The 23,676-nt window shown below is 46.2% G+C and overlaps 2 protein-coding genes and 1 long non-coding RNA gene across 3 annotated transcripts in view; 1 reads left to right on the top strand and 2 right to left on the bottom strand.

Moving 5' to 3' along the window:
- LOC144132242 (uncharacterized) overlaps positions 1-23,676 on the bottom strand; it is a 56,989-nt gene that overhangs the window by 24,277 nt on the left and 9,036 nt on the right. The window lies entirely within an intron of this gene.
- Positions 3,642-5,987, bottom strand: LOC144132241 (uncharacterized). Its single transcript, XR_013314732.1, has 3 exons — positions 5,701-5,987; positions 5,470-5,628; positions 3,642-3,980 (listed from the first exon to the last, which is right to left on the bottom strand). It is a non-coding gene; the product is annotated as an uncharacterized LOC144132241 (long non-coding RNA).
- On the top strand, positions 6,283-9,103 carry LOC144132240 (uncharacterized). The gene is made up of 8 exons (XM_077664494.1): positions 6,283-6,662; positions 7,242-7,413; positions 7,598-7,627; positions 7,760-7,792; positions 8,179-8,262; positions 8,389-8,442; positions 8,541-8,579; positions 8,786-9,103. The coding sequence occupies exons 1-8, from the start codon at positions 6,524-6,526 to the stop codon at positions 9,000-9,002; spliced, it is 768 nt and encodes a 255-aa protein (XP_077520620.1). The 5' UTR covers positions 6,283-6,523; the 3' UTR covers positions 9,003-9,103.

Raw genomic sequence — 23,676 nt, 5'->3', positions numbered from 1 at the left:
AATTTTTTTTTCATTTTCGTTAGGTCTCAAACTCCACACTCTCATTATAATTACAGTCGCTTTATTTATGTGTAAATACGGTACCTCCAGAAAGCACGGGCAGTGCCCAGGGCCGTTCTGCAGCAGTTGCACTGACAGGCACCATGTGATTTGAAAATGACTGCAATGAGAGCATGTCAGAATGTGGGCAGGTAAAAACAAGAGCAGTCATTTCCATGGCATAATTAGTCATGATTGCAGTATAAGTATAATTGCAAAAGCAATTGCGATGCAATACCAGCCACTTAAAAGGTGATTCACTGCAAAGCTGAAAGAAGCCTGCAGAAATACATAAGTGTATGAAAGTGTGACAGTGATTAGCAGATGATGCCATGCTCCAGTCCCTTGTCCCCCAGTAACCAATGGCATTTCCCAGAAGTCAGCACAACCAGAATAGAGGATGGCACAAGAGGCACACCAAAGTTAACAGCATAGAAGCTTACTAGACTGTTTACATTGTAAGCAGAATTTTGTAATCCAGAGATGCAAGGAGGTAAGGCATCAAGAAACACCTCTGTGAGTCATGCAGTTACTCTAAATGCTAACCATAAGCATGCTCAGCTCTCTCCATATGGGGGGACAAAATTTGTGTCCTCTCCATCATGCCACTTGGGGGTGCATACTACCTCTTTGTGCACGGATCTGCTGCTAATGCACAGCAGTTAAGTATGTAGACATTCCAATGCAGTTTCCCTTTAAGAACGCACAGGCAGAGCTAGGAATGTGACAAGGCTGTCCACTGGACAAAGAATGGTTGCATGTGATAACAACCTTCCTCAGCACTCTCTTGTGATGGCACTCTGCAAGGAACGGAAGCAGAACAGAGACAGAACCAATATATGCAGTAACCAATTACAGTCGCTTCTTTCGGTGAACAGACACGAGCATGCAGCCACAACAGGTAGGACCATTAAACCAACACTACCCATATTGCCATTCCGTAAGCACCACTTGTACCGAGCTAATTTACTGTTCCTATCTCTGCACTACAAAAAAAGACACGAGCGGAGGATAGGGAAACAAATGTGCAGAGCTGAAATGCTTTGTACAAATGGTAACAGCTGCATACCACAGCACTTGTACTCTTTAAGCCTTATCCAAATTTACAACGCACGCACAACACTAGGAACTGTCAAAGAGAAAATTCAATTAGCACACAAATGCACTCAGTGCACATGTCATAATATGTCACATTAGCACGTCAGAATGAGTGAGGTGATCCACCTCTCCTTTCAACAAAGTGCAATCAACAGCTGTACAACCAGCCTCCTATAAATGCAGCTCCAGCTTCATCCAGGCAGTGACATGCGAGTCACTACAGCAGAATGTGCACGTGACAATGCTTTTGAACTTGATTCATTTTGAGCTCTAGAAATTCTCCTATCTCGTCTCCCCATCTGAAGGTGGCCCAGGTTTTACACAGACCCCTAGTTTCCCAACACAGCTGGGTACCAAGGTAACAGTACTGACTATCCGGCAGCTTGACACCTAAAATATTATGTGCACCAATTACTGTCAATTAGGTGCCCGGAGCAGGTAGTAACCACAAATCCGGACTACGAAACTGAAGTAACTAGAGGAATAAGAATGGGATGGAGTGCATTTGGCAAGCATTTTCAGATCATGAAGGGCAGTTTGCCAGTATCCCTCAAGAGAAAAATATACAATAGTTGTATTCCAGCGGTACTAACGTATGGGGCAGAAACTTGGAGGCCGATGAAAGGGGTTCAACTTAAATTGAGGGTGATGCAGAGAGCTATCCAAAGGAAAGTGATAAGTGTGACATTGAGAGATAAGAAGAAAGTGGGTCACGGAACAATGCGAGTTAATGTCATCCTAGTCGAAATGAAGAAGAAATGGGCATGGCCTGGGAATATAATACTAACAAAGCAAGATAACCGATGGTCATTAAGGGTAACGGAATGGATTCTAAGAGAAGGTAAGCGTAGCAGAAGGTGACAGAGAGTAAGGTGGGCAGATGAGATTAGGAAGTTTGCAGGGATAACGTGACCGCGACTAGTGCAGGACTGGGTTAATAGGGGAAATTAGGGAGAGGCCTTTGTCATGCAGTGGGTATAGTCAGGCTGATAATGATGATGATGTACCTGGAAGGTTCTGGGTGGAGGTTTCAGACAAAAATTGCCTCATGTGGCCATGAAGGAGGAACCAGACATGTCACATGTCATCACTTGTTTGTGCAGGACAAACGAAACGAGATCCGGGTGCAGCACAATGAATGCTACCTTCAATTTCCAGTCCACCAGCAGCTGCGCACATAAAGACCCTGTTGCATCAAATACTTGCCGCATATTTCACCGGTATCTGACTGAGCTAGCTGATTTTTATCAGTGACTTTCCTGAGTGTGGACTGAGGTGTTTGGACCAAATCTGCAGCAACACCATTATGCAGGAAGACATGGTGCAGTGGTCCATTGTGGTGCAGAAATATCTTCAAACCAGCAGTAAATGCTGCACCACAGTGAGAGGCAATGAATTCAGGCAAGCCATGACTAGAGAACATGAAATACTCAAAATTATGGCTTCTGATGAGCAAATGTGTGCTTGAAAATATTTAAACCTTTTTGCAAAACCATTCACTATGACAATGTGATATCAACCTGTAAGAAGTGCTGCAAATTCTACAAGAAGGCACAAGTGCAGCTACTACGGAAATGGCTAAGGGCACGTCGGCCTGCGATGGTCCTGACATATTAGCCAGTGATAGACTGTGACTGTGGTATATTCATCGACAGAAGAGCACTCAATATGCCTTTGGCTGTAAGATTAATTTTAATGACATTACATTGTCTTTTGCGACTCAACTGCAGGATGGCATGCTGTACAAACGGAGCAATTTTGACTCTAGCACTAAGTAATATGCAGTTCTCATGAACACAGCTACCTTGCCCTTGCATGCTGTTTCAAAGCTGATTCAAATGAGTCACTGCATAGGCACAAATCATCCATAAGCTTCACAAGGGTTTGCATGTTTAAAGTTCTCTCAACCAGAGCACAGGCAAGCAACACCCTTGGGTAGGACTCCTCTAGCATGAACCCTTCTGCAGGACCGACTCTAGAGTTGGAGACGACGTCACCAGTAAATGACTGAGTACATCAGCGTTCACAATGCAAGCAGCAGGCCTCTACTTCAGAATGTCTTTGTATGTTCAGAGCACCCTTATGGCCAACACAGCAGAACATGTTTTCCGGGACCAGTCTGTCGTTGTGCAATGTTTCACTAGGCACCAAGATGCTAGGCAAACCTCTCCATGGCACCTGATGCAGTCTCAGTCAATCAAGACTGGCCTGGACAAAATGCATGTGCACCATACACTGGGAAATGGCTAAGCAGCAAGCTTATTTTATAGCGCGAGGCACATTCACTGTGCTGAGGTGATTTGGTGGACTAGAGAAGTGCAGCAGAGGTACATGGCTATGTCTGCTATTTGCAGGGACGCAGCTTACAGAGGAGTAAAGGTCCACACACTGCATGTCCTTCACAATTTTTCTTCCCACCCAAGATTTCTAACTTGCCATTGGTAGAAATTCTGAAGGAGGACAGCACAATATCAGTCAATGTGAATAATCCTTGTAACGTGGGCTGCAACGTCCCAAAGGTTCACATGGGCTACATGCGATACCGAGTGGGGAGCTCTGGATTGATTTTGGCCACAAATGCCGGCAGGTACGCCGAATGCAAAAATGCCTGTGTGCTGTGTGATGCCACTGCATGTTAAAGAGCCCTTGGCAACACAGTGATGGCACTGCTAAAAGGACTGCCTGGCTGGCGAAGGTGCAAGAATGCCTGTTATGTAGACCTTTGCCAGGCCTCTGATGAGGGTCTTGGCTGGCTCCTCAATTCCTTTGCCTGCCGATAGGTCGTACCCGTCACCAGCAAAAAATTGCCTCTTCTGCGCTTTTGCTGCACCCAAGAAACGAAGCTGAAAAGGAAATAGAATTTTGCTCAGAAATAGGCCAAATTCAGGGAACATGCCAATTATGATTTGGCCTATGGTGTCATCGTCTTTCTTGTGTGTGTTGTTTTGGCGCAAAAATCTTTTTAGTGTGTATGATCGCCAACTAGCCCAGCCGTTAACTCTTCTAATGATATGGCCATCAACGTCATCAGCCTGACTATGTCCACTTCAAGACAAGGGCTTCTCCCACACCTCTCCAATTAACCCTGTCCTGTGCCAGCTGTGGCCACCGTTTCCCCGCAGACTTCTGAATCTCATCAGCGTACCTAACTTTCTGCCACTCCTTGCTGTGCTTCCCTTCCCTTGGAATCCTATCTTTTACCCTTAAGGACCAGTGGTTATCTTGCCTTCACATTACATGCCCTGCCCAAGACCATTTCTTCTTGTTTTCAACTAGTATGCTCTTACCCTGTGTTTGCTCCCTGACCCACTCTACTTTCTTCCTGTCTCTTAATGTAACATTTATCACTTTCATTTCCATAGTCCACTGCGTTGTCCTGAATTTAAGTTGAACCCTTCTTGTTGGCCTCTATGTTTCTGGCCCATAGTAGCTATGTTGCTGAGTGCTATCATGAGTTGAAGTTTCTCGTGTGTAGACTATGTGGTATACTACAGTCCTTCCTCGTGCAGCAGTTAAGCAGTTAGCATGCTTGCAAGAGTAGCCACTCTGTTATGAAATGTTGAGTGTGAGTGCCGTCATGGTGAAAACTGGCCTCGAAGGGCAACTGCATTGTATTACCTGTGCACGCACACTTGAATTCGTGGGTTGTACTGGCCTCGAAGGGCAACTGCATTGTATTACCTGTGGACGCACACTTGAATTCGTGGGTTGTTCCGCCCTCCGAAACAAAGATGACCAGACGCAGGGAAGTAAGGAAGCTGAGATGTCTGCAGAAGAAGGCGAAGACTATCAACGAAAACCCGTCTGGTCAGCAAAATTCATAACGGAAAAGTATCGCGCGGTGACCAGCCGTTCAAACAAAAGACGTTCGGTTCCGCTGGGCAAGGCCGAGGTGGCCGAGAGCACGCCAGTTCGCGCCAACAGGTCTTATAATCTACTCTTCCTTGACTGTTAATTGATTGCCATGCACAAATGTCGATTCCCAAATTGTTGTAAGCCAGTGCTGTGTTCTTCTGGTCTTCTTTTTAGATCCCACCAGCTTGCCTGCGGGACAGAGATTTGTCCTGCTTTCGCTTTATAGAATGAAGCTTTGATAAACAACTATAGCTATTATTATCATCTCTTCAGAAACAGGATGGTCACGAACACCACAAACCTCAGTTTTCTCGAGTCGCAGTGTTGAGGCTCAACTTGAACGGAATGCGCGAAAAATGTCCCCTACTGTCAGTGCCATCAGTTAAGTGCTTGCTGTTGGGCTAGTTGGGACTTGCCTTTTTGTGCTCTGTTCACTCGAAAGGCGTACAGAAAGACAAGCATGGATCGGGTACTTACGTCCGGATCGTAGCCGTCAACTTGAGGTTGAGCAAGCGACAGCGGCCGAGCCAGCGACGGCTCGCCTCAACGTCTGCCGTGGCAAACCACCGAGAAAGTTGGCAAGATCCTGAAGACAAGCACCGCAGGGGGGCCACGCAGCAGATGCAAGACGGCGGCCTGTGATGAAAAATTATAAATAACAATTCATTACAGAAATTTGCCGAGGTTCAGCGCATTGTACCCAAGTACCTTGATGCTGTCGCTGGTAAACTGCGCACTCGCGTTGGACCTCGACAGGTCGTTGCCCCCCACATACAAAATCGCGAAATCTGCAGGGTGCAGGCTGATGCGCACGACGTCGTAGCCACCAAAGCTGAATCTGCACGTCTCCACCGACGGGAAACACCGCAGACAGCACCTGCACAATCACTTCAGTTGGATGTCGCTGACGCGTGCCCCGCGCAACGCCGCTGCAAATCGGCACTAAGAAACGCTGGAAGCGACAGCTAGCACAGCGTGAGGAAAAGAACCGCCAATTTGGTCGCACGGTCGAAGTTCGCGGGGTTAACTCGCGTGAAAGGAAAGCGAGATGACCAGGTACTTCTTGACACGTAAATATCGCAACCTAGTGATTTCTGAAACGCCTAAAATGCCTAAGGGCCATAAGGCGCTAGGTTCCTGCGCTAGAGGGCTGGTGTCCCTATCGGTTCCTGCTCCACACGGAGGAAGGAAACCATAGGAAACGCTGGAAGCGACAGCTAGCACAGCGTGAGGAAAAGAACCGCCAATTTGGTCGCACGGTCGAAGTTCGCGGGGTTAAGGGCCCATTCACACTTGCGAGTCGCAGAGGTCGCGCGACTGTTTTGGTCGAAAAGAGACAGTCGCAAACGGTCGCATTGGTCGAAAAGCGACGGTCGCAAGCCAGTCGCTCCCTGCTCGATTTTTCAGCCTTGCGACTGCGACTCGCAAACGGCTGAACCAATCAGCGGCGCTTCGGAAGTTGACGAAAGCGCCGCCTACATCCGGTTGTTCATTCCTGGCGGCAAGATCGAAATTTGCGTCAGACAACAACATGGAGTACTCCGCAGAGCTGCTCATCAACGCTGTGCGAGAGCACAGATTCCTGTACGATAAACACAGCCGAGACTTCAAAAACAGAAGCAAAAAGGACTTCGCATGGGAAGAAATAGGACAGTTATTCGGCCTAACCCGTAAGTATGCCACGTTTTTTAGATGTGCTGAGTTAGTGTTGTTGTAGCATGCATGATGAGGGCAGCTTGTTTTTCCTCAAGAGCGCGTGCTCATGTTTACATACGACGAAAACATACTGCGAACTGTTTTTCCTTCGATCGCTTGGCATTTGTCCCTCTTTCGCTTGAAATGCGGGAAGACGAGACGTGTGTTTTCACGTTCGCGAGACACGTGTGTTTTCACGCTCGCGACTCGCGAGACACGTGCGTTGGCTACCACGAGGACTGTTTACTCTCGCCCGCCCCCCCCTTTTTTTCTCTCTCTCCCCGTGCCCTGTCTTTAACGCTTGCTCAAGTGCAAGTTATTACTACACACGTTTGTGCGCACCCAATTGCGTTACTTCGGCGCCAACACAAAATGTACACACTCTGAGCATACACATGCCATGCAGCGCAGTGTTCTAGAGAGAAGCAAAAAGGTCACTACTTCGAAGTAGGAACACTTTGAGCACAGTCAGACAAAACAAGCTGAACGCACAGCCTTTCCTGAATGATGGTTATTTTATTTGCAGATATATTCATGATGTTTTTATCTTCCAGGCACCCAGGCGGAGCAGAAGTTCAAGAACTTAAAGGATATTTATATGAGAAAAAAACAAGAAATAAAAAATAAACAAAAGAGTGGAGCTGGGGTAGCAGATATTCCCACCATAAAATGGCCACACTTTGAATCAATGATGGCACTGATGGAGCCCTCACCACAGCCTGCACTGTGAGTTGAATTTCTAGGAATTTTTTTCTGCTATGGGAATCATTAATGTCAATTCACCCTATTGTAATCTCTGCCTCGGTGCGATGACCAGTTGTCCTCAAATCTGTGCATGTTATCAAGCAGCTATATTTGTTCTCCTGAGAGTGGACCATAAAAAGCTGAACTACATAATTTTTTTTTCCAGTCTCCTTTGCAGTACAGAGGATGATATAAGGTGAGAAACAATAGGCAACTAAAAGAACATATAGTTTTCTGCAAACAAATTTCACAAGCAACTGCACTTGGTCATGCAGAAAGTCCATTGTGGTTATCCTGGTGTGAAATAATTCCGTTATTTTCTTTTCAGCTTCAAATTATCTGCTGACGAGGCTGGTGAAAGGTTAGTGACCAACAGGAGTCTTTTTAGGCATAACTCCAGATGTATGCCGCATGGTGTGGGCCTGCCAAGACAGCATGGAAATAGACATGATAAAAGGACCGATGATTGAGCGGTTGAAGGAAACACTGGCTAGCTTAGACACAAAAGTTCAGTAGGAGCTGAACTTTGAAATTGGTCTTGTATAAGCTCCTGCCATTAGTGAAAACAAGAATAGAGGGTTTTAGGGAACAGTGTTTGAAATAAGCAAATCCTGTTGCAGTTACTTATGAAGCATAAACCTCAACAATAAGGAATGCAGCTACGTTTTAGGGAAAAAAATCTATGGTGCCTTTGCATAAACTGTTGTCATGCTGCTACATATTCATCCTTGATCTTTGGTATTGCAGCTTCACGCAGGCAGTCGAAGGGCTTCCGGAAGCACTGCCTCAGGCGTCTGGCTGTGATGTGGAGGGGGAAACCTGGGCACAAGAGTAAGGAAAAATTGAAATGCTCTGATAGATTTTCACATTCTTGTAAGCCACCTACTTCGCAGTCGGTTGTGTGTTGGTATAAATTACATGTGTAGAAAAAGTGCCCTAATGATACTCGTATTGCAGATGCAGTCCTGATGTGTATGAGCCAGAGGCTGCCCAGCTGCCGCCTGCAAAACGGTATGTGTGCAGTTTCTGGCGGAACAGATAGTTAGTTAAACAGGCGTAGCAAGACAAGTTCTTTCGTATAATGCAGAAAACTGTGTGTTGCATTGTAGGCCACGGATGTCACAGAAACAAACAGCAGAAAACCCTGGGTGAGTTTATAACCTGTTTATTACTGAGAGTGTACATGTTTTTGTTCCTCAAGTTTAAGGAATTTGCAGCAAGGTTCATTGTGAGACTGTGCTTAGTCTGTTGCTCTCTCTTGTCCAGTCTCTTTTGCTCAAGATTTCCTTCAGTGATGTTTCGTGAACTGACTCACTAGTTAAGTTTCCACTACTCTAAAATGCTTGGTCTACAGGAACGCAGGTGACGAAAACATCTTGCAGGCATGTGTGAGCCATTTGTCAACAATACGGGAGCAGCGAGAAAGGCAACAAAAAGACGACATTGCACTATTCTGCATGTTGTTAGACTCCCGCCTGCGACGCCTGCCACGTCAGGTAGCCGAAGACTTCATGCACAACATCGAGATGATGACATACGACGTGATGCGGCAGGCTAGAACTGAAGTGTAAATAGTTGGTGGTGTGCTTTTATTTTTCATGGTACTACCTTGATGGAAAGAAACGCGAACAACCCGGCGCCAACAAGCCCTGCTGTTGGAATTTATTTTCATTGTGCTTTTACCTGGGCGGTACGAAAAAGATGTTAGAGTCGTCCTAGAATGTATCATGGACGAGTCTAGGGTCTTTTTGCTATCACCGAAGAAAAAGCGCGGTGAAAAGAAATTGAAAGAGGGGAGCGTGTTGGCACCAGGTTGTTTGCGTTTCTTTCCATCGAGGTAGTACAAATAGTTTTCTACAAATGAACGTGCAATATCTACAAAGTCATTTTCTAGGTTCCTTTTTTATGTGTTTCATTGTACTCTAATTTATAATACTGAAATCAGCAAATCCTAATTCAGATTTTATTGTATTCAACTGCAGAAGTTCATGTTTTTAGCGATGTCTTACATGATATGACTGAAGTCTGATATTTCTGGTTCCCGTTCCATCAAAGCCCGAGTTGCTTTCGGGAATGAAACCTCATAAACGCTCAAAGCAGTCATGCTTTGCGTAAGGTTGGCTGTAGAATTGTTGAGGTATCACAGTCGAGGTGTCAGGGGTTTGACGTCCCAAAGAAACTCAGATTATGAGAGATGTCATAGTGGATACAGGGATCAAACATGCATCTTTTGAGTCAACAGTCTGGCACCATAACCACTGAGCGATTGTGGCTATGTGACTACCCTGAAAAGTACAAATGATTGCTGCGATTAAATGGCCCACATAGCAATACTGAAGTGCCTAGTATTTATTTATTACTCACAGTGCCTTTGTCAAGGCATTACAGTGAACGGGGAAGAATAACACATTTCACTGTTCCTGTTCATGCTCCTGTTCATTTTTTATTGTGATATTTTTATGTGATATTTTAAAAATATGCAATTGATAAAAATTACAAATGGCTTTTTACTTGCATAAATACATGTGCAATCTTCAGCTTCAACCAGTCACTTCTCATGTTACTTGTGCTTCACTTATAGGTAATCTCACTGCATGCATTCTTGTGAAAGAAGCTCATATCTTCCCTGTTCATGTAAATGTACAGTCTGTTGCAAAAGCTTTCAGTCTGCTGTGCCATTCAAAGCAACGGTGCAGAGGACTGTAAACCTTTGTTACAGACAGTACATATTTTTTTATTAAGCAAAAGATCATCTTGCAAGTATTCATTGTATAAAATAAAAGTCACCATTATTCAACCCACCTTCAGTTGTGATCACCAGTGACCATTGCATGCTGCCATGGCACTGCACCAGCCGTGACGAAGTGGTGCGTCAGCTTGTCACGCACTTGCTTGGCATGGCTAGGAAGAAATTTCACTGAAGTTATATTTCATAATCTCCATAAACCAAGTCCAGTGCTGCATGTCACACAGTGCCAAAATATTGCGAGCCTCTGATGTGTACCATTAAACTTGGGTTTCTAAAAGTGGGTTATATAGAACCCTCTAGTTTGCTGGGCTATTTTTTTTCCTCTCAGATTTTCTGCATATAAAAAATCGAAACAAATTACATGAGGTTTAGTAAGTTGAACAAGTATGATCGCCAATGCCAGACGCCTACAGTAGCACACTGACAAGTGTGCTCCTGTTTTGGTGATGCGTATAACGCGTATAGTGCAAGGCTCGGTACAACTCGCTATAGTATAACAAACCTCGTACCGTGTTGCGTTGCAGCCTGTGAGTCTTTGTGCCTTGAAGGCCAAGCTGGAGTCATCGTCCCTCCAGCTTCCAGGAGAGAGGCGCCCCTCCCAGTCTTCAGTGTCGGCAGAGCCTGGCGGGCAGTACATTGAAGAGGATTCTGCGGACTCTTTAAGTAGATAGTTGTGCAGCACTATGCACGCACCAACATATCTATTGATGTTAATAACTTTCGCCTTAAAGGGTCGCCGCAGAATCCTCCACCTCTGCGCCAGGATGCCAAACGCATTCTCTATAATGCGTCGTGCCCGGCTAAGCCGATAGTTGAAAATTCGGCGCTCATATTTTTCCTGCAGCGCAGCTTCATGCAGGGCTGAAGACAAGAACAGGAGAGATAAAGTACAGAGAACATTTTCATACACTTCTAGGTCATAAGCACTGCACTGCAAGACCAAACGGTCTACTTTGTTGCACGGAAAGCATGACCTTGAGGCCTTCAGTGAAGCTGAAAAGTTTCAAGTGTGAAGAATACTGAGGTTCGTGCTACTGTTTATAGAAAAGTTACACTGCACATGTTTTGTTATTTTCCGGTACCCCTCTATGGCACACCTGGAGCCACATTTTTGGAATGTGATTTTGGTGTTCTTGTTAACAGCGCAGTCACTGGTTTACAGAAATGAACCACAAACCTCCTAGTTAGATGGAAAGGTGATATTGCAAAGCCTGAGCTGATGAATTCGTGACATCCAACACAAAACTGTCAGCATGCTTTAAACTGGCCTACATTACAGCCTTCTTGAAATGGTAACATATGACAAACATTGATGAAATCAGGCATGCAACATTTGGAGAGCAAAAATATGGAGAATTTGGATTATGACAGATGCACACTTCACTGCCTGATCATGCCAGTGATTTAGCTCTTTTTGTCTTAAGTGAAGTGAAACTTCATATGTAGACCTCTACCTCGTCTTGGATAAGGCCTCATCATATATTCTTTCAGTGGGAAGGCCTCGTCCCCGACGAAGAAGTATGGCAGTGGCCCCTCGCTGCCTACAGGCCTTGCAGTGGGAAAGCCCCACTCGCCTCCAGCGATCTTTTTCTGAAGCGTTGAGGAGGCAAAAATTCCCCCATCAGAGTCACTGCCAAAATGCCCCATTTCAATGTAGAAGAACCTGCATGAAAAATAGTTTGAAATTCAGTGCAGATATATAGACTAGCAATGAATATGTGTGTTTCTGACAACTGCTGTTTTGAATTGGACCTGTAAGTTATGTTTTAAAGGTCACACCATGATGCAGTTGCTGAGAATGTGTAGTACTCAATAATTTTATGCATGGATTGAAACCCAAAGTGCTTAAACGAAATGGTGCCCTATGCATGGCATCGAGATTGATCATGTGTTTTGTTCACCGCTGTCTGATAGTCAGCAATCATGCAAGCCTGTGGTGGGTGTTATTATTAAGAAGGTGTCGCTGAACTGAACTTTCAATATGATTGTCTCGCCACGAGTTGGCATTTCTTAATTCATGATGATGAGCCTAGTGTTTTTGCTGCTGACACTGCTGCTTCCGCTTCCTCCCAATTTCCATGCATCTGTCGGTCTGTGTATTTATACGCTCACGCATTAAACACAATCATTTGGTAGTTGGTGCTTGTGTGTCTGTTCCTTCTTCATCTCGCCTTTTTGCTCTGTATGTGTCTAAGATGAATTGAACGTGCCAAGATTGTTGTATAATAGAGGGCCTTACCTGTAATGCGCATCACAGACAGCAAGCAGTGACTTGCTGAATGAGCCTTTATAATTGTGATTGGCGCTTCCAGAATTTGCTGGGCATTCTATAAGGACGTGCTTTCCGTCGATAGCACCAACACAGTGTGGCATCTGCCACCTCTCCTCAAAGTCTGCCGCAACCTGCAGAATAAATTTTAACGGCTATACATCCATATATCAAACTGAATTGCATTGGTCACTTACTCATTGTTCCTGTGCCTGCAGAGCACAGCAGCAATAGCATAATTATGATAACGAAGCTTACCTTTATCCACTCATCTGCTGCCTGTGGATGCCTCAGATAGAGTGGCTTCAGCACATCCCACAGTGCCTGGCAGACCGTTGCCACAAGGGAGCATGCAGTAGACCTTCCTAATAAGAAGTTAAAGGATAGCTCCCTTAGGGTTTGACCCGTGGCCAGGAACCTGCCGAAGCAATGACATAAAAAGGTTGAACAGCATAGATATTCGCTTAACTATGAAATTGATTTACACACCACAGATGAACTATTCATCCTTGATTATTTATAATGAAAACAATGCTCACTACTATGCAGCATGAGCTCATGAAACAGATCAATTCAGCAAGCATTCTGTTTTGACATGGTCAGAACTAAAATACTGTATACATGCAGTACATGCAAATAGAGTTTACCATTTTTCTAGCAACGCGAGTTACCTGATTGTCATGGCCAAACGGTCAGCCACCGGAATCGCACTCCTGAACCTGGTGTCCTGCACAGTTATAGAACTTCGCACCAGATCCAGGAGTGTGTCGAATGTCCGAGGCGGCATCCGGAGAAAGCTGCAAAGTGCAAAGGAGAAAAAAGAAGGATTGAAGAAAAAAAAGGTTGCAAAGTTCTGCCTTGTGCCACGAAGAGAGAAATGAAAACTTACTCTCTGTAATACTCCTCATCGTGCGCCCGCAGCTGCGGCAGCAGGTGGCTTGCGTGTCCGGCCACTTCCCGCGATCGGAGACAGGGCCGGACCCACCAGCGACGCCGTTGCCGCTTTTTCTGTGCAGTACGCGCGCGCGCTGCAAGAGCTCGCGCGGCCGCACAGCACATCAGAACGGCGACGACGTCTTCCTCTTCGCTCATGTCATCGCAATACATATTATAAAAGTACAGGAACAGCACAACAGACAAGCACGAGCGATCGAGGGTCTGGCGCCAACAAGCAGAAGACAGAGAAAGAGCGCGAACGACGTCATTCCCGATGGTTCTCGTTTGGAACGAGAACGGAACGGGAAGGCGACTCCCGTAGTCGCTTTTCAAGTGTGAACACCGGTGTTGTTGAACTGCGCTGTAGTCGCAGGCGACTGCTGGTCGCGCGACCTCTGCGACTCGCAAGTGTGAATGGGCCCTTACGCCCCGCATTAGATATCCGGTTTTCTTCTCCTCCGTCATATTCGGGTCAGCTCGGCGGAAAAGACGCTGCATTTCTTCGACGTACATGCTGACAGTTTCGTTTGGGTGCTGCATCCGTGAGTCCAGCAGCATCTGCGCCTTTTCCTTCCGGAGAATGTTAGTAAATGCCTTCACGACTTCAGACTTGAATAATTTCCAGGTCTTCAAGGTAGTCTCGTGGTTTTCGTACCACGTTCTTGCAGGACCGTCATGGGAAAAGGAAACATAGCGGAGCTTCATGTCATCTTCCCACCTGTTAAATGTAGCCACGCGCTCAAAGCTGTCTATCCAATCTTCCGGGTCGTCGCCAGGGTAGCCGTGGAAGGTTGGAGGCACCCGTGGCTGGTGGAGCATGACAGGGGTGGACGTCGCTGGCTCGGTCATGGTGGGCGCTGGAGCTTGTTGTCGTTGTCGAGTAGGATCCGGTAGTAATCCGTGCTGAGCTTGCAGGCCTTGAAGACGGCGGCTGTGTCGTACCTCGGGATCTTCTTGGCTCTCGTTCTCTACGGTGGATCTTCCAGGTTGGGTTGGGTGCATATACCCCGCACCTCCACCAGATGTCACGAAGTGGTGACGGGAACTCCGCCGGGGTCACGTAGCACCGACTGGGGTCCGGTCTTGAGGAAGGCACAGAGCAGCTCGTAAGAGAATACTTTAATAGGCTGGCTTACGCCCACTAAGAACAGCTCTGAAAACTCAGCGGCGGCGATAGCAGCGAACGTGCTCGGCGGTCGTCGACTAACAGAATGCCCGCCGCTCTTAGCCGTGCTCGATTTTAAAGGCGGCAAGGAAAGTTCCAGAACATAGTAGGCACACTTGCGCGAGGCTAGGAAAAATTGAGATAACTCTGGTCGCGTCTCGCGTCCCAGAAAATTGATAATGCGGCGTGCCTGCCGCGATAAGAAGATCAGACAAAAAAGCAAGCTTCGCGGCAATATTGACAAAGTAGACCTGTGTGCCTGGAGTGTGAAAACTTACCACAGCGCTTGAGTGTGCTTAATAAACCTGCAATTGTGGTCTCGCCGTCTTATTGACTGGGGCCTTCCTGTAGCATGCAACCTTGCAAAATTGCAGTCTGCCAAAAGAAAAAAAAAGCATTAGGCATAACTCCACGACATTGGGGATGACTTTCCATTTATTTCCATGGACTAGATTTACACATGTACAACTGAACCATACTACATTAATAGCAAAGGCAGCACCGTGCTTGCAACGAGCAGATTTGAGGAAATAGAAGCAAACATAAAAAACAAGACCAGGGCAACACATTAGCAGAAAAGTAAAAGTCCTTGTAAATGCAACCAACAAGCTACTACAACAACATGGAGCCACAGTAGCTCAGCTGGACACTAATTCGACCCTGGCCGCAGTGGTCACATTTCAACACAGGTGAAATGGTAGAGGCCTGTGTACTGTGCATATTAACCACTCCCCCTGCTTGGTCTCCTGCCTACTTTTTGCCTGCCCTGGTATTGAAGTTGCCCATCAGCTACTCAAATAGCCTTATGTCATCCCACAGCACAGCCCATATTCTTCCTTAAAACCAATTATGGAGCAGGGCTTGGTGGAGATATGGCAATGGAACTGTAGGAACTTTGCAGAAAAGGGGAGAACCTACAGCTCCACATTGAAACCCTCTCAATAGAAAAAAGCCTACAAGAAACAAAGGTAAAAAATGATTAGGATATAACAGTGAAACCGATCAAGACGTGCGAAAGCGGGTCGACTCAATTCTCGATTTGGGCGAAGTTAATTTTGAGGGGTGGGCCAAGCATATAACCTGCCATTCCGACATACTGAGACATCCTAGATTATTATAGGGGCTGATGGAAGTGCTACTCAGCCCTGCACAAAAATCTAACCAAAAGAGGTGGTAGATTAGAGAAGGCTGCAGACAGGCACTTGCTCACACCTGCATGAGCTCCAAAAGATGTGCCCTGCACAATACACTGACAAATGCCCGTGGTGCAAGCTAACCGACAGTCATACATGTAATATGGACCTGCCCGCATGCAGAGTTGGATCTGAAAAAAGACAACTCAAGCGTGACACAGTGGGAACACCCGCTGCCCAGCGAGGAAGGAGATGTACAGAGGTTTCTCGTACGTCAAGCCAATACGGCAGCAACCAGGTGTGGCATCCTAGACCAAGGGTCAACCACAGCACGTGGCAGCCTGTAAGGGCTACCGACGTCTCTAAAAATGTAGAAATAGAATTTGTCTAATACTTAACTCCAAGTCAATGTACATAATGCCCTAATCCGATTTTGGGTATGGGGCAAGCAAATTTTCACCTCACGGCAACTCTGATAATAACTGGCAGTTACCAGTATCCCTCGAGGGAAATAACTTGTGGCTTTATAGTCCCCTCGGGTTTTTTGGGATTGCTCGTGCAGCAGTGCTTCCACGCTAAAAAGTAAAAGTTCACGACCGTAAAACGTGAAAATGCTAAGGAACGAAGACCACTCACGGCTGTCTTGGTCCACAGAAATATGACGACAATACAGCACGACACAGAATGAAACGGTGCACGCTACCCCCTGATTGAGCTCATTGCACAAAAAAAGAAGCGAGGCCCCATACTCCATTCTAGATATATAGAGCAACCACAAAAGCGGAGTCCTATATTAATGAAAGCCATGAATGAAGCCAGAAAAATAAGCAAAACGAATCCCCTGATAGTATCAACGCAAAACGCATGGCATGGGGTTACAGAACAATTTTAAATAAAGGAATGAGCCTCTGGCAACACATTCGAGGCAATGGCTACACGTGATGGATCTGCTAGTGCCAACTAGGATAGGAAACAGTGCGCAAGCCAACACATGCCCAGACTTGACCCTATGCTAAAACATCATACATGCACAATGCAGAAACATAAATGAGAACCTAGGAAGCGACCATTACTTAGCAGCACACTCAAGAAGGGAGACACGAGTGGTAAACTGGGATAAGAAAGAAGGCAAGGCAATGCAGATGGCGAGAAGATTGAACAAAAAGAGTGCACTGACTCTTGAAAGATGCAGAGTACACCACAGAGACTATAGGGATAGAAGCAGAAAACAAAGCCACTGATAGTATGTCATTACACGTGTCAGACACATAACAGTTTACAAAAGAGATGGCTGAAACAAACACAACAAGAACTAACGGTTAGAACAGACAAACTAGAGAGACAAATCAAAAGCCATGCTCGAGACCCAGATAACAGTAACACAAACAGTGCATGGAAGCCCACCCAACGACGAAGAGATGATCAAGGAAATGCAGAAACGACACCTATGCAAAATTTAAAAAAAACTCTTCGCAACTACAGCAGCAATCCCAAACATAAAAATGATGAAAGACAAAACAATACCATAGGTAATAGCATCCATGCAGAAAACTACAACATCCTCTGCACCAGGAGCAGATGAGCTTACCAACAAAATACTCCGAAACCTAGACAAGGACTCTATTCAGGAGATCACAGAGTACAACAACTGCTGGAAAGATGGATGGTTGCCAGACACCCGGAAACACACCAAGGTACTTCTCTTAGTCATACCCAAACCTGGCAAGAGACTCACTAACCAACCTCACGCCCATGTTCCTAACCTCATGCTTACGGAAGGTTTTGGAGCGTGTGGCGCTATCTAGTTTACAGGACCACATGGACAAGCACAATCTCTTCCCGCACATGATGACAGGCTTCCAAGCCAACCTATGTATGCAAGCTATAATGCTCAAGCTTTCTGAACATGTAATACACACACTGACTAACGCCAACACTAAAGCTATACTGGCACTCGACCTCACGAAAGACTGATGTCACCCACACATCCATCACGAATGCCCTAAAGGCAGAAATCACTTCTGTAAGCATCAAGTCAGATAGACTACAGCTAAGAATCAAAGGAACAAAGGCAACACAAACCTCATACCCACGGCTAAGCTTCTTGTCGCCATACCAAACCCATCGTTGCCACTCTACGCGGCAACATTGGCCTCTGGACAGCCCGTCAGACAACTCCTAAAAGAGCAATATCTTAACACAAAACCCATTAGAAACATATGGGTTCGAGCCCACACGTTGTACCCCGGGAATGAGGTGGCCTGCAACTTAGCCCGACGTTTCGCTAACCTGGCAATGCAAGAGCCGGTCCTGCGGTCGGCCAGAGAGACCCTGACCACCTACCACGAAATTACACATTATAGAAACAACAGAAGGATGCTCCCACCGACTGAAAAAAGCCTTAGCATACATCAACAGGTGGCATGGCGGAAACTGCAAATAGACACATTTCCAAACCACCATATTCCAGCGCTTCCCCAGGGGTCAACACCCCCTATTGTAAGCTCTGCGGAGCCACAAAAGCAGATTTAAAGCACATTTCATTCGAATGCAACAGTTTGAAACTGAAGAAAAGTTGGCAACTCTTAAACGAGCAAGAGTGGGAGGATGCCGCATCCAGCCTGGACCCACCGTCTCAACTGCAGGCCGTCAACTGGGCTTTGGAACTGGGAATGGAAAGACCGGACCCCACAACTAGAGCATGCACCGGATGGCCTGAGTGAACAGTCACCTCATGTACTCTGGAAGCCCACTAGAATCAACCAAATCCGTTCTGACGACGAAATATAGTTACCACCACGTGCAAATGACACTCTACAGACAAAAGCACAGCTATAGTTTTTTCCCCAACCAATCCAACAAGTCATGCACACAATTGTCACAATTTTTACACACAAGCAACGATAGCGCGCACAGCGACAACCGACCGCAGCACGCGAGGAACAGATACACGGAAGACCAACGCCAAGGACAAAAGATGCGTCATCTTGCTCCGTTTTAGAAGGCAGACTCCTCACTGGTGAACAGCATAGCGCAGAGGTTTTCGGAACACAGAAATACGATAAAGCCCGACGGCTATGCAGTACAAGTAAGCGGTCACGAACTCAAGGATATGATTTGTACTTCCCTGTGCCACCTGCAAAATGCACAGTCTGCGTCACCCCTGTACAGAGCGCTCGAGCAATGTGCACCGTGCAATAAAAAGTTGGAAAGCAGCCCAAGGTTTCCGGGAAAGGTGCTTGTGCCCATCTAGCTTGCAGGCAGTACTATCAATACCTGGCTGGGCCTCTGGGCGATGTGGAATTGCACGTTTTTCGTGTTTTTAGTGTTCCGAAAACTTTTAAGGCTCATGCACAGGAGCGGCCGAAAGAGTAAGGTCCACGCTTCAAAGTGTAACTTTTCTCGCGGCGACTGTAGAGAAGATAAGCTTTTTCTTGTGCTTGTATTTAGGCGATCGCACCACAAGCAATAGCTGGTCTGTGTATAACGCATGCTCCATATTATGACCGCACCTGTACGAAAGCATAGCCCGCCTCAGGTAAGCAATGAAAACAAACACCGCACATTGAGTACCGGCATGCTAATTAAGAAGAGTTATTTGCGTTCTAAATAACTCACTTCAAAAACGCCGCTGCCACCAATCACTCGCATTCGATCCTCTTGGCACACTAATTCTCCCGAATCGGTAGCTAAATGTCATTTATCGCTCTCGCTTACTATTCTACACGTTAGCGATGGCTTTGCCTGTTAAGCAGCAGGTCGAAGTACACTCCGCACGGAGGAAGGAAACCGTAGGTCTCCTCGATTTGGCTGCACTTTCTGCACCAGTTCAGGAAGTGCGGCACTCTCGCACTCTATTTGACAGTGCAGCTAGTGCCACCTGCACTTCGGCACTCGATTTGGCCTCGTGCTGCACGAGTTCTGCACTGCTGCACTAGCCTCCCGGCGAGTTCTCTTCTCGTGCAAGTAGTGCAAGGTGCTTGGGGCGCTCCGTAGCAGACGGCTCCGCGGCCGCTTGTTTTGTGAGCGGCGTTTAGACCATGTTTGAGACGGCCGCGTACCCGTGAAAGACGCGGCATCTGCGCCGGGCCCTCACCAAACAGCTGAAATGACAGTGCGCGTATACGTGTGTGTATGCGCGCGCGTGTGCGCGTGTCTGTGTACGCGCGTAAGCGACTGGCTGGCATGGCGTATGGGTTCGCATCTTTCTGTCCAGCCTCGCACGTTGCTTACACCATTTCTCTTTTGTGTGCAATTATTATTATAGACGCAGCACGATGGAGCGCTTCCATAAGAGGCAGATTGTGAGATGTTTTATAGTACGTGGGCGATCGCAACGTTTGTGGCTCGCTGCGACATCAGTACCTCCGCTTACGACAGCAACTGGGCTTGAGGTCGCCGTCAGCCCACACCTTCGCCTGCCACTTAGCCTCTGACAGTCACGTCGCCGTCACCGTCCGCCGAAAGTGAACGCGTTTGAGTTCAAATATAGATCAGGCAACTCTTGGCGGACAACCGCAGTCACTTTTCGATAGGACGGAAGCAGCCTGAATCACGCGTATGGACTGTAAAAGATCGTCTCGAGCGGTAGTCTGAATAACCTGTCTAGTTAATTGTTGCCTCTTCGAAGTAACCGTTGAATCAGTGACGGTCGACCGGCCTGCGCCCCTTTAAGCAACGCAACGGAATGCACGGTGTCAAATTCTTCACCACTTTTGGAATTAACAAAGTTCATAGCCGCTCCACGAGATGTGCCACTTGGAGCAAATACACAGCGTGCAATGCAGCTAGCACAATCTCGCGCATATGTGAAAACACGCGACAAACACCAATACGTACATGGCCGCAGCAGACGAAAGTTTCTGCACTTTTGCACTCGATTTGGCCGCTGCACGACACAGCACTAGTGTCGGGCTACACTCGCGCCGCAAGAACTGGCACTACACTGACACGGCACTTTTGTGAACTAGTGCGGAAAGTGCAGCCAAATCGAGGAGACTACATAGGAGAGGCCCTCGCTATCCAAGCCGCATGACAAAAAACGTGCAAGAAGTCACGTGGTTTTGCAAGGCCTACTGGGATTTGTTGGCCGATGGCGCAGCCAATAGCAGCGTTGGGCGCAGCGGCGTCGTCTGCTTCACGCATCACCCATGTCGGCAGACCGGTCGAGTAGAGTTGGAAATTCGCATTTTTATTCAATCGTTGTGGTACGCGGGAGGCACAAAGTTCCAGAGGCCTGTAGTCGGTGCTGGTCTTCATTGCTGTGCGCTTAGTTCATTCAGGAAGCCGTCTTGACGAAAGCGGTTGTTTTGGAAGCCCGCGACAGCTTTCTCTGAAAAGGCTTGGCTTGGCGCTATTCTCTTTCGGCTTTGTGCGGTTGCGTCCCTCAACGCTGCTAGCTTTGTTCCAAGGAGAAATTGACAGTGCCGACGGCTCATAAAGCGATAGACGACGGTGACACGCTGGTTTATGGTTACAGCAGCGCGGGAAGAAAAAGTGCGAGTCGGCGCTTAATTGTTTTGTGTGTGAATAAGTGTTCTGCGTGTTCCTTCATTTTTGTGTATTTTTCCCGCACTGTTTTAACCACGAATAAATACAAACTCGTCCAGACCGTGTCCTTGTAAGCATACCCGTTGCGTCTACATTCCCCTATGCATGACGGTCACAACTGGTGGCGACCGATATGCGTGGGCCGCGGTGTGCTCACCGAAGCGTGCAGTGCCAAGGAAGCCGCGCCGCATGCGATGGTATCCGTCAGCAAAGCGATACGCGAAGCAGTCTGAAGCGTACCATATGTTTACTGTAAGCTGTGCGAGCGATATGTCAACTGCGTGCAAGTTTTCTCCGATATGGACCCAGTGGATCGACCGACCCGCGCTGCTGTCTCGATCGAGTGCTGTTGTGCGAGCGTAAGGACACATAGCCGGGTTTAGGAGGCATAGTGTTAGGTTTAAAACATTTGCGCTTAAGGGTAGTGAAGTGTAAGGCCATGCCTCTGTAAGATTGAGTGTACCTCGCAACTTACCGTTTACCGAGATGCCGAGTCGACCCTCGCGACCACCTCGCCGAGTTGCACTTTCTTGCATTCAGCTGATTAAACGGATTAATGAAGTCCAAAATTTGTATTTTATTGGACAATCAAAATATGAGATTAAAAAAGGTTTGATACAGCATAACACTTATTACAAAACATAGCTTGCTACCTGAAGCAAGCAAAATCTTTTAACAAAAGTGATAACACATGGAAGGAGAACACACATAAAAAGGATTCAACAAAAAAGACCAGAAGAAGAAATGCACAACTGAATTAGATCACTTTGCAACCATGAACCATTCGAACAGAGAGGGTAAAACATATATAGGAAGGCAGTAAATGGGGGCTTTGAGACAGAAAAATATTTGTGGACCGATCTTGCCAAATTGTGTGAAAGCTTTCATTTCTCAGTAGTTGTTTCTGCATCACAAAGTTGATAAAATTTAAGCGATGCAAATGCAAAGTAATTGGAGCACTGCATGGAAGTGACTTGATAAATTGGTAACAGTTGCCGCAGCTAGTGGAAAAAGTGAATCATTTTCCTCCCTTCTGCTTCATGTATTCCTTTCTGTAATATATGTAAAGAAAGAGAGCACCCTGCTGACACTGTTTCTATTGTTGCATTGTTGTATTTGAATCTTATCTGCCTAGCCTGAAACAGTATAGAAATAGCATAATTTTCTGTCCAATTTTCTGTTCTGTTTGTTGTGTACCATGTGGTACTTATGTGCACATGCTGTTTTATATTTGTCAAAACCACGAGCCAACCAACATAGTCTGCACATAAGTCGGGCATTTGAGCTGTGCACAACTAAGGCATGATGACAGCTAAAGAATGTTTAATATAAGTACAAATTGCGGCTGGTAGAATGATAAGGTTGTCCTCTGTATGCATGAATGTACCAAGTGCATGTGGAAAAGTGTTTTCATCATTTAAGAACATGAATTTGTTGCAAAACTTATATGCTAGTGCTTACTCTGTTGCTGCGTGCAGTGGGATGATCACCCCCTTTTGACACTATTACTTTGAAAGGCCAAAATCACCTTCAGTTGTGTTGAATATCTAGAACTAAAATTGTAAGTATGGTACACTAATTACTCTCTTGATTATTCTGGCTTCTATAGTATGAAAAACATGCACTCCATATTTTTTACAAAATACGAGATACTTCAGTCACCCTGTACCCTAAAGGACAGTAGTGCAGGCACGCTGTAAAGAAAGCTCTGGGAGACTGCTAACTGCAGCCCCTATTCTTGAACATCAGTGACCATAGTACATGTCCATCCGTGAGTCTAGAGCATATAGATTCATGAACAAGAACTAGCATTTGCGCTCTGGGCATGTACTGATTTTACTTAACTGACTTCTTTTTTAAAATGTGCGTATCAAGCTAAACCAAAACCCTGATTACTCCTGAAAAAACTGACAGTGACTGCCATCAAGCATGAGCCCAAGTCTGTGGTGTACATGACGCATTCACATTAAAAAGCTGTTCTTTTCAATACTCAGTAAGACAGGTTGTAATGTACTCTAAACTGTGAGCGGCCGTCTGAATAGAATTTTATTCTGACAAAGTCAGACATGAAAGTCTGTTACATGTAAGATTCTTATTCAGCACATATTGCGGCAGCAAGCTGCAGTTTCAACATGAAGCATGGGACCCCTATGGGCTGGTTGCATTCATACTCTACGGTAAATTAAGACATGTGCTGACGAAAACCAAGTCTGATTTTTGAATTCTCACTGTCGCATCAGTCACTGCCCCTTGAATTGAGTTATTTTGAGGCAGCACGAAACTGCTGTGTAGTAGGGTTGTAATTATGCCCGCCATGTGCTCGAATCAGGCCAAAAAACAGTTCCAAATGGTCCTGGCAAATTTTGTGGGCCGGAATGTACTTCAGCACTCGTTTTTCAGTGACAAGAAAATGAAAAAGGCTAATCAGGCTTTGCATGCAGAT

The sequence above is a fragment of the Amblyomma americanum genome, chromosome 5 (assembly GCF_052857255.1).
Source record: "Amblyomma americanum isolate KBUSLIRL-KWMA chromosome 5, ASM5285725v1, whole genome shotgun sequence".
In the NCBI taxonomy this organism is placed as follows: domain Eukaryota; kingdom Metazoa; phylum Arthropoda; class Arachnida; order Ixodida; family Ixodidae; genus Amblyomma; species Amblyomma americanum.
The sequence above is the reverse complement of the archived record's forward strand: the minus strand, read 5'-3'. Positions and strand labels throughout refer to the sequence as shown.

Coding starts and splice junctions, on each gene's coding strand:
- LOC144132240 (XM_077664494.1), top strand. CDS start 6,524: ATGGAGTACTCCGCAGAGCTGCTCATCAACGCTGTGCGAGAGCACAGA. Junction 7,414..7,597: donor CCCTCACCACAGCCTGCACT/GTGAGTTGAATT, acceptor TTTTTTTTCCAG/TCTCCTTTGCAGTACAGAGG. Junction 8,443..8,540: donor CAGCTGCCGCCTGCAAAACG/GTATGTGTGCAG, acceptor GTTGCATTGTAG/GCCACGGATGTCACAGAAAC.